The 14,502-nt window shown below is 44.9% G+C and overlaps 1 protein-coding gene across 1 annotated transcript in view; it reads right to left on the bottom strand.

Moving 5' to 3' along the window:
- The window catches only part of LOC131260033 (uncharacterized), a 57,162-nt gene extending 43,572 nt beyond the window's left edge, over positions 1-13,590 (bottom strand). Inside the window, exons 1-2 of the mRNA XM_058261686.1 lie at positions 13,287-13,590; positions 58-287 (exon numbers count right to left, since the gene is read on the bottom strand). Coding sequence (XP_058117669.1) covers positions 58-287; positions 13,287-13,590 — 534 coding nt within the window. The remainder of the gene's footprint in view (positions 1-57; positions 288-13,286) is intronic.
- Positions 13,591-14,502: the final 912 nt, after the last annotated feature.

Here is a 14,502-nt window from a genome sequence, read left to right as displayed (position 1 = left end):
GTGCGTATGATCGCGGGTGTCGGTAGATATAATTTATGCCGTTATTTAATGACGTACCGTTCTGTCGCCTTTATGCTTCACGCGACATTTCAGGATCGCCGTGTCGTCCACGACGGTAGTAACGTTGCGCGAGTTGACATCGTCGAAGTAGGGTTTTTCCGCCAGCCCGGACATTGCGGATGCCGGCGAGGAGAGGGCCCCGGAGACGAGCGCTGCGGCTGATGCTGACGATGTTGCCGTCGCTGGTCCGCCTGCAGCGGAGTGGAGTTGTGCCTGCCCTGTAATTCCTGCGAGAAGAAGAGAAGTGCATCAGATGTCAGCTACAATTATCGGGAAATGATTATCGTTCAGCAGGTTCCACGGTTAAGGATAATAAACGGTGGTTGGAGATCAAAAGTGAAAAGAAAACACTATAAATATATGTTTAACCATATCAGATAACATTTTAATTGCTAGAAAAGGCTAAAGGCTGCTATTTCAATGGATTGTTGCGCCGTCTTTATAACTCATCTTTATCCGATAGAAAAACTGGCATAAGAACAATTTTACACAAGATTTGTTAATAAATCGTTACATTTTTTCTATGTGGCACGACATCCCCTAGTGGGACAGCTTTCAAAGAATATTGATAGAATTCGCCTAAAAAAATTGTGGTCGTATTTATTGTACATTATCATAAATCATGCCATCATGTTGTCGGTGAAAGCGTAATCAATTAGGGCTCAAAAAGCTCTAAACCACAATACATCGGAAGCTGCAAACTAATCAAAATGGACAGCTGTCCTCATCTGGTCAATTATCTACTGTCGCTCACTAGCTTCGATAGTAGGTGTCACTAATGAGGCTTTTCGATGCTAATTTAAATCACTTGTTGGTTTCGGTTCTTTGTGCAAATAGATGAATGGTCAAATTGATATGAAAATTTCATACTGCCGTTTGATCAAGAGCGATTCAAGTATATTTAAAGAACATCGCTGAAAACTGGCTCTCACGCAAGTATTATCATAAAAAAGGTTACCGAAGGTCTGAGGCAAAATTCTGAGTCCTTTTATCTTTCCTTTGAGCTACCGGCATGAGCGTTTTGAAGTATTTCATCATCCTTAGGACAGGGGAAAATATTACCATCCAGCCAGCTGAGCTGAGGGAACTTGATATTTTAATTAAACTTGCCGAAACGCAACTTGAGCATGTTATCCGTGGAACGTGGGAGGGCCGAGAGGATAAAAGAAGTTTTTAAACACATCACGTTTAATGAATTAATTTGCATATGTGGCCGGATTTGGTTAGGCCTTGGCGTGGGCGGGAAGCACCAGCGAGCTTCGCGGAAGGTTACCTTACGGCAATAAAGGTGTTGAGTTACAGGTTAATGGCGCGTTGTTCACCGATGTGTACCGGGCGTCGGAACGGAAAGAATTTTAGTGGTCAAAAGCGTAGGGACGACAGCTGGCTGATGTTTACCTTTTATGAGTGCGAAGCGTATGGGGTCTTCGGCAGCGAAGAGGGCGATGTTGATTTTTCGCGCGCGCACACAGTAGGCCACCGTTGCCATGGAAAGTTTGAAGTCAGCGGCATTCAGTCAACCGCGTTTGCGTTCATTCAATATTTAAGGTTGTTTATGTACGTTTTTACCCAAAACCAAACCCGGTTAGGTTGTGTTTGCAATAACACGTGTTTGCAATACACATATGTTTGCAATAACAAAAGCCCAGTTTAAAGCATTCCATTGAACATATTAATAAAACCGTGGCTCAAGTAAACAACCGTTAAAGATACGGTAATTTTAGATGGCTATATGTTAACGGTGCATTCAACATTAATGAACTCATTAAAAGTTAATGATCACGGGTAAAGTAATCGCAACAACTTGTTGATGTTCGAACAGAACTGCTCCCCGACTCCCAAAAGGGGAAAACATGTACTGACCAAATACTTGTAAACACTTTATTTTTTCTGATCGATCGGCGGCATTTTTATGGCCGGTTAACAAGTAGTACGCTTCATTACGATGCTACAATACGTGTTCCTTCCGCTTGAAAGATGAAAAAAAAACAACTCATAATAAATGTATGCCCATTAAAAAAATGTCGAAACAGCTATCGATTTTATTGCTTTCACGTGCTAGACATATCACCCTCTAAGGGTGTGGTGTACTCATTGTGGATCACGTTAATTTCCTAGACGAGGAAAGGAAACATTTCACCTATCGATCACGTTAAAGGTGGGTGAAACTCTTCTTCCTTTCCGGTGGATTCTTCATCCGGAACAGACGTGAAGGCAGTTGGTTATCTTTTGTAAATCGATTGCTGATATTCTTTAAAAAAAACATTAGTGCCAAAGGTATATAGCAAGATAACATTGTAACCGAGCTCTAGGATGTGTTCGGGTTATGCTTGAGCATTTAAACTCAATTTGTTCATAAGTGGACCTCACTACTGTTAGGTATACAACCTACCAAAAGGATACTAAATGCCGTTGTGTGTGTGCGTTGGTTTTGTTTCTTGGAATGGGTGAAAATACATACGTGCGTATCGAAGATGGTGGGGAAATTTGGGAGGCAATAACCGAACGAAGCTCAGGATGGAGGTTGGTTTGACTGAACATCCGAGTCGGTAGGCACACATTTGCTCGGTAGGCACACAGCCGCTTTGGATTTAATGTCATATAATTTAATGATAGCAATAATTTACAGGAAGGCTTTCCCGTTCGCCAGGCCCTTGAAACCGTTTGCGAACATTTGGTGAATGTCGAATTTTGCGATATTGGGGAACGGAGGAGGAGAACGTGCGGTAGGCATTAAATTTATGCCGGCAATTGCACAACCCTCTCGCTTGGAATCGTTCTTGTCAACAAATCATTGTCAAGGCTTTCGAAGGCATGCTTGAAAAGTATACAAAAAGAGCCCGGCTGAGTGATGGAGGTTAAAATGGAGGAGATGAAGTATTAAAAAAAAAAGGAAACCCTTGGAATTAAGGCTGTGAAAGGTAAATGTGCCAAAATTGCACCATTTTCATTCACTCGCAGTGGAAACGGGGAAAGTGTGGAAGTGTGTCTGGATTCCATTCTTCTGGCTTTTCGACTTCTTCTGGCTTTCCACTGGCGCATGATTTCCTTCCCAAAGTTTCGCGTTCCCGCGTGCTTACCTGTGGAATTGGCACGTTAACGTAATTAGCATAGAAATTATGGAAAGTCGTTCATTCTTTCACTTCTTTTCTGTTTGCCTTTTCTTCGCTCCTTTTCTCCTCATAATTGTGAGTCTATTTGCGAGGCAATCTTACCAGCGAGCGGAAAGAGATTAAAACCAATAAAGGCACACACAGGCTTGGTCTACTACTATAGCGCGGGAGTTTTCCGGATTCATTCACCATTCGTACATTTCTCAAACAAACTTTTCGTAAAATGGAATGGCTTCATCATGCCAGGGAATCTACAGTTTAGAGGATGTTTTTGGGAGGAAAATAACGGTATCCTGATGAAATACAATACTTTTTAAATGTGCATTATACAAAAAAAAGTTTCCGAATGAAAAACTTCACTCACATTTATCGGACAGTGGACAGAGTGTGGTTGGCCAGTGTTATCACCCGTGAAGCCCACGTGTTCCAACGTGCTGGAAAATCCGAAAATCGATGGTACCATGCACCGGTCTATTGGGCGTAAATTGCTGCCCGAGTCTGCGGGAGACTCTAAATTATTCACCGAAAACCTCGGAGAACATAACTAAGCGGTCTCTCGTGTCCCCGTAATGGATGCACGCATCCCCGGTGCGACCCTTGGAAAATGTTTATTTGATTATCTGGCTGGTGATTAACTTTTCCGCACAAAGCAATCTAATGAACACCAAACAACAATTGTTCTTGGTCTGCTGTACATTGTTCAGCCTATTTTCGGTGGGGAGCGGGAGCTGCGACATCGTCGACGTTGTAGGAAAAACCACCAGTTTGGGTGGGGACCCAAACGCTTAACGTACGAGCTGTTGTTTGGGGTGATGTTGTTGTTGTCATGCTGGCCGAACCGGGCTGGAAAATCGGTGTTCGGCCCGGCTCAAAGTCTTGTGAATAATGAAAACCTGTCGATGCACCATTCTTTGCATGGAGGAATGGAATGGATTTGTGGCACGCAAATTGGCACCAATCGTGTCCGGACTGTATTAGTTCGAAGCTTGACCCTACGGCCAGAACCTGCGAACCTGTACCCAGGACCGTCATCTGTTCAGGATGCTCAAGAAAACTACGATAATAGCAGAACGGGATCGTGTTGCCAAACCACGGTTGCGGTGAGCCGTACGAATCGAACAGGAAGCTGAACCGTGTAGTAGCATCATAAGAAATATTAATGATACGGTGGATGGCAGTGAAGATTATTCTTCACCCACCCAAAATAGCTTGGCCGACATCTGCCTTCGATCCGTACACTCAGCAGTGCGTCTAAGCAGGGTCGATCCGCTCGGTTGCCCTCTCGTTCGGGGAATAGTGAGACGTTTAGCGCATGGAATTTTAGCGGATTTTCGGCACAACGGAAGGGAATGAAAAATGTTTATTACGCTTACTTGCTTAATCGCCCGTCTGGCCAGGCGAGGCTCACCATCGTCGACCATTGAAGCAGTACTTTCTGGATGTTTGCATCCTCATCTCTACTAAAATAAAGGGAGAATCTCTCACACATCTCTCTAGCCTCTCATAGATTCACACTGAGAAAACTCGCACGTGGATGGGAAATGGTACTGATGGGAATAATTTTATCGGGCCACAGGGAAACCCGTCGAGCGAGGCAGATTATTTCCGGCAGTAAATGAGATATTTTGGGAGAGCGTAATTATTAATGAATCTCATGCGAGGCCTAGGTTGGAAAACCTTTCGCCGAAGCGGCTTGAAGCGTGGTTGCGATCTAAGAATATTGAATCGAAGCTCACTTACCCTCTAATCCGTCTTAGAGGTGGGTGAAGGACGCCGGATGTAAATTGAGAATCGACCGCGTGTGGGAAGGAGGGTGTTATGGTTATGATGTATCGCAGTCCGTCATGGGCCATGGTATATTCTCATTAGTGGTTAGGATTATGATTGCACGATATATTATCCCATTTATTACTATTAATCGGTTGGGGATGGAGCTACATGCAAAACGATTGTTGAAACTTGTGACGCCAAACAACAACCACATTCAACTGAGTGGAACGATTAAATTCAAAGATGAATAATTATGCATTGGTATTTCATGCTTTAACGGTACATTAATCTTCCAAATGCCATCTGGGTAATTTCTGTGATGTGTGCCTTTAAGAGAAAAAGTTCTATAGCTTCAAACGGGTTTTGGGGTAAAAGTATTCATTTGTTTTGTAACTAAAATTAAAATAATATTTATTCTACCCACAACATGCAAAATATTTTACTCAATCTAGCTCTTCTAACTTAAGCATTGCTGATCCAAACAATTTGCAAAGTATCCCATCTGGTGCCATTCCCTATGGAACCTGGAAAAAACTTAAACTATATCACAGCAAACGAAAAAATAAAGTAACTCCTGCTGTTATGTTCTTCCAGTGGTTTGTTGCTCTAATGGTCAGCTGTTCAGAAAGTCCTTACCAACCCTGCATCCAACGGCGCAGAACTGAGTCACAGCGGGATTCAAGTGATATTCGATTTTTCAGAGGGGGTGGCTCTGTAGTCATTGAGCAAAAAAAAAGTGCTTGTGCACGTGCTGAGTCCGTCGAGTCAAAAAATATCATTAACCGAGAGTGAGTGGCTAGTCTTTCGAAATTAAACATTCATGTTATCGCACATTGCACAAAATTCTTCCCTGGAGGTATGAAGAAAGGAAACTGCTTCCAGTCGAAGGGATACGAAAAAAAAAACACACACACACACGCAAACTGTCCAGAATCTTCGAAGCGTACGCAAATTGAGCTGCAGAAATTTGCAAGACATGATGATGAGCCCTGAGCACGAAGACCAAACGCGGAGACGTGGCTAGCAAAAAGCTAGAAGGAAGGTCCGGTAGATGAAGCAATTCGTAAACATATGGCCATGGCTAGGTCACAAAGTGAGTATTCTAGTTTTTGGCCAAGTTATTTAAGAGCAAAGTTCATTCCTGAAAGTGGGTTCCAACGAGCTCATGTTTGATACTATGGCAGATGGTTACTTTTTGCCAAGAAGCAGCTTGCATTCTACAGAGTTTAGTTCGATGAAAATTGACTCCAAGCAGGGAGAAAAATTATTGTAACACGAGTTTACATGAGTTGCATTGACCCATTGGTCGTTGAAAAATAACAAGTATGTGAACAGCATTAACCAAATTCCTTGGTGAATAGATGTAAACGTTATTGGTTAAGAGTTCTACTTCCACACAGGTGAAGTGAAATGAAGTGATATCAAAGCGATTACTTTGTAGTGGTTTTAGACAAACCCCATGAGAACAATTTAAAAGTTGAAACCAACGCAGGGAACCATTACTCTCATGCTTGATGAACTTCAGGCCTAAATTAAAGCTATCTCAAAACAACGAAAACAGTGATAAAAACTTGAATTTATTAGTTTACACTGATGCTCAAGGTAATTTTTCAATATTGTTCATAGAAAATGCAAGGTATGAAATACTCCTGTTTAATATTTTATGGTTAGATCTCTGTGACGCCTGATGATCATGCTGCAGTATAAATTCTATTAAAAATTAGCTAATTTTCGTATCACCCCCTCTTTATTCTCCGATGGTGTATATCCTCGTTCTGGCACCGTAAAAATGAATACAAGTTTCATGATTCCTTTTTGCAGCCCAATGGGCGCCTAATGTTCCATACAACCCATGGTCCACCGGGATAGGCGTCGAGCAGGCATCACGTATTGATCGCTCTTCGTTCGTTAGAGTTTCCAAAAGTCAAATGGTCCGATGGGATCCCGTAGCCCTTCGAGCAGCGGGGCGGAAGGGGGGAGGAAATTATTTAATTATTTAATCACGCCACATCGAGTCAGCAGACCCGCACAGCATCCAACAGTGGAGCCCGTAAGCAAAACTTTCTCTTATCCGACCGACTCGAGGCCGAAGGTTGCCCTGCGTTCATTGTGAATTTAAATAAATTACATCCAAAATGGGTGTAAGATTTCCAGCTTTTCGGGGATGTGATGGCCAGCCGAGTTCCGAAACCCAGACGGCCGATTGCGTGAAAGAAAAGTTCCTTCACTGCAGCATAACTTTGTCGAGGGGTGAAATTCATCTTCTGCAAGAACGTTCCACGGCACGATGAGTCGTAACAAGTTTCTCACTCATCGACCAAAACCGGCAAACTTTTGCCAATTTATCCTCCCATCCTCTTTGCCGTTGCCTCGAGACGTCGGGATGCATTTATGACCTTCCCGGTTTGCGCTCGGAGGTCGATGGTTTCGCGCACACGGGTGAAGATGATTTACCAGAGCTTCGAAGGAAGATCGAGATTCCTCGAAAGAAAACGGATGATTTGTAGAATGCGAAGGATAAAGTTTTCGAACGAAACTTGCACTCGCCCTAACGACTGTTCGGCCCGTATGTGAACGTCACCTGTTAGGGTTGTCTGACCCAGGAAGCTTAGGGCGCAAACCAAAGGAGGTATCGAAGCTGAAGCTTTAGCCGGAATGGTGACACATTATGCATTCATTTATCCACCAACTGGTGAAAATCGCCCTACGATCTGGGTAAAGCCACTGCATGCCCTTTTTGGGGTCAGCACCTACACATACGTCCACATGGGGGGACATCGTAGGCGTCGACGTCCATTTGGCAAGAGAATGTTGTAGTTCTAGGGGTTAGAAATTGAAGCAGAATCCGAGGAACAGTGTCTCGTGAAGGCGAACAATGGCCAAAGCACGGTGGAGGGTTGGACGAACGAACGAACAAGTTTCACCGGCGACATGGCGCTCCCGACTGCGAGCCGGTCGGCCAGGGATGCGCTGTTCGTTGTTATCACGTCTTTCGGGCTATGAATTGATGGAGATTAGCGATGAATAGCAGTGGAACCGGCGATTAGTGCAGCGGATTTAGTGTAGTCATTGAAAGGCGCTGAAAGGCATAGCCCCGAGTCCTCGTGGCCCACCACCTCGGGGCCACCCCCACCCCGGGGCAGATAATTTGTTCGGTTGGACGTAACAACAATTGGACGTAATAGGATTGCGAGACGACGCGAGGTTCTGGGAAAGTTCGTCCGCAGCGACTTTGGCGAGGAACAAGTTTGTAATCGTATTGTTCGGAACATTGAGCTCTCGTTGGTCGATGGAAAAGTTCGACAGTTCGTCAAATTATCATGCGGGCTTACTGAAAGGGGTATTTATTCGAGGCGGCGAACATTTTTACAGTAATAGTGGTGAATCTAGCTAATCTGCTGTATTCAAAATTATCCATTGTTCGGGCAGGTGGTCCCGAGGCTAGTTCGTGCAATACCGTAGACCGTGTTCGAAATGTGAATTACCTTTTCAATGGAAATTCGAAAAATTGAACAAAATTCATTCTAACATATCTATTGAAAATAATTTGCTCATGTTTTGAAAAATAGTTTGGCTCGATTCGATTACGGTGTAACGGTCATTTGTTCTTACTTCGAGAAACAAAGCTATTCTTGGACCTGTTACCCTGATGGATGCCGATTTCAGAGCAATTAATTAACTTTCAACATTGTTGAGGCAATCACCTCGGTACACGATGGCACAGGGCTACCGTTTGTGGTCCTGGCGTAAAATCACTCCCATTATAATCAACGATGATGGCGTTGTGTCGTTGTCACCGCTCTTCAAATTACTTTCGGTTACACAGTATTTCGTGTTTTTAAAGAGCGTCTTCCGTGAATAGAAACCCTTCACCAACTACCCAGGACATTATTTTAACGATATCGGCACTGTGCGCGTGGTCGACGCAAGAATAGAGCATTCCGAAATAAGCGAATATCAGCTACGCCCCCGACCGGACGAAGGGAAATTAAATTTTAATTACATCTCATCCGACGGCCACCCAGAGCGGGGGTGAAGTGATTATCGGAACCCTTCGCAGCACGGTTGGATCCGGTGATCACGTGTCGTCGGTGAGTGGGTCCCTGAGAGACACCGCAAATCTGCGGTGTTGATTGCACAGGTTTGGAAAATCATTATTCGCGCTTTTGCGGCCGAAGGCACAACCCTACTACCTACAATATAATCAATTAGAATCGATCCTTTTCCGGGTGGTGCGTACTTTTAGAAAAATGGCTACCCTTTTCCGATGAGGAGGGTTGGACAATCGATTGGGGATCCTTTGATTTAGCTCCCTTCCTTTGTGGGGCACGAATTAAGCGATCGATTTAGCGAATCCGGTATTCGTTCAAGGTGTCAAAGCGCCGTAAATTTAAGCGACCCACCTTAACAGTTTCTACCATAGCTTAGTTATTTCATCGATAAGATTGCGAGCTTGAAGCAGGTTCAGGGAAATTCGACAACTTTCTAATCAAGGGCTTTCCGGGAAAACCTATGCCCGTACAATTTTTCTTCCTGTTTACTCACATACCCTGAATATTGGGGCCCCCCGGGGAGTTGTTTTCGTATTTATGAGTTATCATACCATCCGCGACCCTCCGTCGACGGGCCAGACTCGGATGAATCGATAAAAGATGGTGGTTTTAGTTCTCCCGAAAGTGATCCCCGAGGAGGGCCCGTTCCAAGGCTTCCAAGCGGACGCATGGGCCGATTTTGTTGGACTGAATTATTGAAAAGATCATTACGAGAAGGGTATGGCATTGTCTTGATGCGCGTGTGTGTGTATGGTTGTGTGTGGGAAGAACACACATGGTTGTAGTACGTAAAGGGTTCGTTACCAAGCCTTCAGGGAAGGACACAAACAATCACGATAAGGCAAGCCGAGCTCCAAACATCCGAAAAGCAGAAGAGGTCGGTTGATAAAGAGCGTGTTGCTATCTGATCGAATCTGGGCATTTCGCATTGATGGAGGTATTTTTCCAGCGAATGTGATCAAATTTTAGATTTTCTTGGTTATATAAATACCGTGATTTTTTATTACAATTATTCTACACAAAAAAAAAAATTCATCAGTGGGATTAAAATAGTTAAGTTGAACAACTGTTTGCACATAAAAAATCTATGCTATAGAAGCAACCGAACATGTTGAAAACATTGAAAAAATAGGTTTTGCATCAATGTATCGTTTTCGAGTTATTAATGTAAAGCTGCCGGAATTTTCTACATTCCATGGAATATCACAACCCCCCCCACAACCCTTGATGATGTGATAAGATGAGACGAACGAGTTTTCCAATGTTGTTCCGCGACGTTTGTAAAATCCAAATCACATCGCCAACATGATCACGATTGATACAAAATCTAATTTAAAGCATACGCGAGCGCAAAACTTGCCCCCGCGCCATGGTAAATTGTGAACGTCGGAAAATTGGCGGCACTCAAACGGACACGCTACGAAATGAATCGAAATCTGTTCGAAAAAAATCGTTCGTATGTATGCTACCTGAAGTTTATCGTGTGTTGGGCAAAATAAAATGTATACCCGATTCCTCGGTCTCGGTCTTCCCTTCGCTGGGCACGGGAAATGCTGTGCTGTGCTTCGCGGACATTTTCCTTCTCGATCGCTTTTTCAGCCATCCGCTTTCCGCCATCAGCTTTTCCATTTTCAACAAAAACATATTTATTGCCACGTGACCTGCATGTGTGGGAGCCTGGGTGGAGTTTAGTTTTTGTCCCGCTACGTTTCACGCCGTGGTTGTTGATAGAGGATGCTGGTGGGCGGAACGGGTGGAAGACGGGCGAGGACGCAGAAGCACCATTGCCGGAGGGACTTTTTTCCGATTTCGAGTCATCGAATGTTTGCCAATACCGTGCGCCGATTTGGCCTCGGGCGCGGAAAATTGGCTTATACTGATGCCTTTCAACCATCTCCACCCCTTTCCCCCCTTGCCCACCATCCGCCCAGCGTCAAGCTTATCATCATGGAAGCCTTTCGTCCGCTCGCCCCACTTGCGATTACTCCATTGAACGGAAAGAAATAAATCGCGTTTTTTTCCGGCAATTGGAAAAACTCGGCTTTCTGCCTACAAAATGTTGCTAATTTTTATCCCATCGCGTTCACTCGTGGAGGAACTCGTGGGAAAAGGGGGCAGTGTATGTGTGGGTGTGTATATGTTCGTGCCGATCGGTGAAATTGATTACAGTAAATGAAATTGCTTACCGACAGTGGCCCCGGGAACGTTTTTGGGATTGATCGAATCCAAATGTGTCGAAGGGATGTCGAATGTGTCGACGATGGTAAAAGGAAAACTCATCCTGCGTTTTCCGCTCGCAGGCACGTGGCCGTGGCGCTTCGACGAAAATCGAAAACGAGCAAATAGTTTAGGTAGGAAATTCTCGGAAAAATAGCGAGCGGTTCCTAGAGCGGAAGGTGGAAATTCACGAGCGGTTTGCTATTTCGATTGAATCACAGCGCTTCGAGCGAGCGTGTTCGATGGCACTTTGAAAAGTATTATTTCGAGTGAGGCAGCCGATAAAGGTTGCATTTCCGCACCCAAACGCACCCCCACCCTAACGAAGTGGAGGCGATGGGAAAAGCAGATTTTTCCAAACCGAGTGAAACATTTTCAATCTCGGTAGTTGCACTTCAAAGTAGTCAATTTGAGGACGTCGTATTGGCTACGGTGGAACTGTGGCAGGGAGTGAGCAAACAGTTTCTTTTGCTCCCGGGACTAAAACGCCTACCCAAGCCCGTGTGGTCAGAGGAAAATTGGGTCAATGTATAATTAAGTAATCAAAGTTTCACCGCACAACCGCACGTGCAGCAATTGCAATTGGACACATTTCTGTCTCTGTCAAGCTGAAATCGTTTCACAGGGAGGTTTCCTCGCGCGTGCGATGATATTTATCTTGGGCTATTGAGGTTTGAGATGTTGCTGAAACATGTTCCACAGAAATGCCTTTGTCTTTGGATTAATCGATGGAACAGAGTGGAGCTTTGTTGATCAATTTTTCAGGTAGTACAGTATGGTTTGAGTATCATTTAATTTCATTCTAACTATACTAGTGTTTTCACGAGATTGTGTTAACGCCATCGTATATCATAAACCTAACCAGTTGCTACGAGGATCTTCTTTCTTTATGGCTATTAGTGACTAGCGGAACACACACACCTTAAAATAACCAACACACTACTCAAACGTGCCAGAGCGCAAACCATTTCACAGCGACCATTCCGCACACGCAAAATTGGATCTCTGTAAAAGGCCGCAGGGGTTGCGGGAAGAAAAACGATCCTCGGCACGCTGCCACGGTCCTACTTTGAGCCAATGTATTTCCGGAATTTATTTGTTTTATTTCCTTGCATCCAGCGCAGCCAGCGGTGCTGGCAGGCATCGAGGCTACAAATTTTCACATCGCCTCCCGGTACCGAAGCAGGAAAAGCCAGGGCAAAAAGTAGCGCCACAAACACTCAATTCCATTGTCGCATGGCGACAGATAAAGCATCTTTTACCGTTTTCGAACGTTCGCTCGGCGCAGGCAAGGCACAACTTTCTGCCAACCCCGATCCTGCGACGTGGAAAACTGGTGGTTGGAAAATGGACGTTCCCAAAGGGGTCACGGGGAGGGACGAAACACGCGGCGCACGGGGAACACGGAAGAATTATTGCTATACCGATTGAAATTGTTTCTGATCGCATCCATTTAATGTCACCGACCGGAAACCAGCGGGAAGTAACGGGAGTCCGCTTTAACAAGTGTGTGCGTGTGATGGTTCTGCAATTGTTTGTTCCTTTTTTGTTTTTGGTGTATCAACAACAAAGCAAAGCCGGAAGGCGGCAAACAGATTTGCCTCGAATGGATCTGTTTATCACGTTTGCAATTGGCGAGAGAACGTTTGCAATTGGCTCACGGAACGGTTGAGCCCTTGAGCGCCGCAACGCCATTCTCGGATTGGGTCTGTTCGCCTCTTTTAGTCAATTACCAGGACAGACCGGCAAGAAAATGGTGGTGCCAAGCGCGGCACTGAAACAGCTCTGGCTCGGATGACGGCTTGGTATCATGTGTTCTTTGTTGAAATGATCAGCTGCACTTTTTTGTAAAACCGTTGGTAAATAAATAAAGCACTAATATCACTTCATTTACATTCAAATAGTACCTAAAATTCAGTATTTGTATTCTGAAAACACTGAGATATACTCAACCGTTCGGATAAATGACATCTGCAGTGGATTTTAATATTCTTTATGTCTTTTTAAATATTTTACAGAAAATACGATTGAAAAGAAAATAAAAATGTGACGCCGAGAAGGGCTTTTTACTCACCGTAATGGTGTATTGATGAGCCGTCGGACCGCTCCAGATCGGCCCGGGGCCGTCGCTCCGCTCTCACGGCTGCATTCGCACTTGCACTTGCACTCGCACTGGTCGCGGCCTGCACCACCTGGCACACGTTCACGTTGAACGTCATCAGCAGAAAGGTAACGAGCAAAGTTCGCGAAAATAGGGTCGATGGCGTGGAAATGAACGGATTACAGAAGCTGGCCGCGCCCCGATCGCTGGCCCCCACGCCCGCCCTGCTTCGCGTTCGGCCTCCGCCGGCCATGAATGTGTTGTCCTTCAGCGCCATCATAGGCACCGCCATTAGCGTGATAGTGGCAAATCGTTCGCTCGGTTATTTTTTGTCTGAGGAAAACTTTCTTGAAAAACGAGCGCGAGCGGGGGTGAAATTATCACCGAAAGTTTTTCCTTCACTTTGGGTTCTGTTTTTTCTTACTTTCACACCGACCGAACAGAAGAGGTAACCGAACGGTAGGCGGGAAAACTGTCCGACGCTTTCGGTTGTTTTGTCGAAGGCTTTTCAACCTTTCGCGTATTATTCATTCGTGGGTGCAGGAATTGTCCTCGCTGGCGCTAATTTTGCCACTTTTTTGCACCCGGCACTGCACTCCATTTCGCCAAACGAATGACATCAGTTTCCGTTTCGTTAATTTGCGGCAACTTCACTCACACCCACCACACGAGCTCGGGGAAAATTTAAACCGAAATCGTTTTCCCACAACGTCTGCTTTTCCTTTTTTTTCGGGGGTAATAATTTAGCCTTTGTTTTCCAGAGACATGTAGCCGTTACGTCCGCCGGCCGCAAAAAATCAACACTCCAGCCAGCCGCCCGAGGCAGTGAAAAGTGGAGATTTTATTAGATTCGTTGAAGTAAGTGTTATGGCGACGCTTTGTTTCGCTTTCCCGCCCGTTCCTCTTGCGCCAACTCGCCTATCCGCTTGTCCTGGTTTTTTCACACTCACCACACGAAGGAAATGGTGCCCTGCCCCTGCGGCTCACCTCCAGGCAGGCCTATCCTCACCCGGTTGGAGCTTCAATTTATTGCCTTCATTAAAGATATTTGTATTGTTTATTTTATGGTCTATTTTTGCACACCAATTTGCATGCTTCCATGGTTTGCTGTCTCCGGTGCTGCTAGTTCTTTTCGCTTGCTTCGATGTCCTTTTTCTCTGCCTGCGCAAAACTTTGGCCTGACACTCAC

This window comes from Anopheles coustani, chromosome 3, assembly GCF_943734705.1.
Source record: "Anopheles coustani chromosome 3, idAnoCousDA_361_x.2, whole genome shotgun sequence".
NCBI classification, from domain to species: Eukaryota; Metazoa; Arthropoda; class Insecta; order Diptera; family Culicidae; genus Anopheles; species Anopheles coustani.
This window is presented reverse-complemented; position numbering and strand designations above follow the sequence as displayed.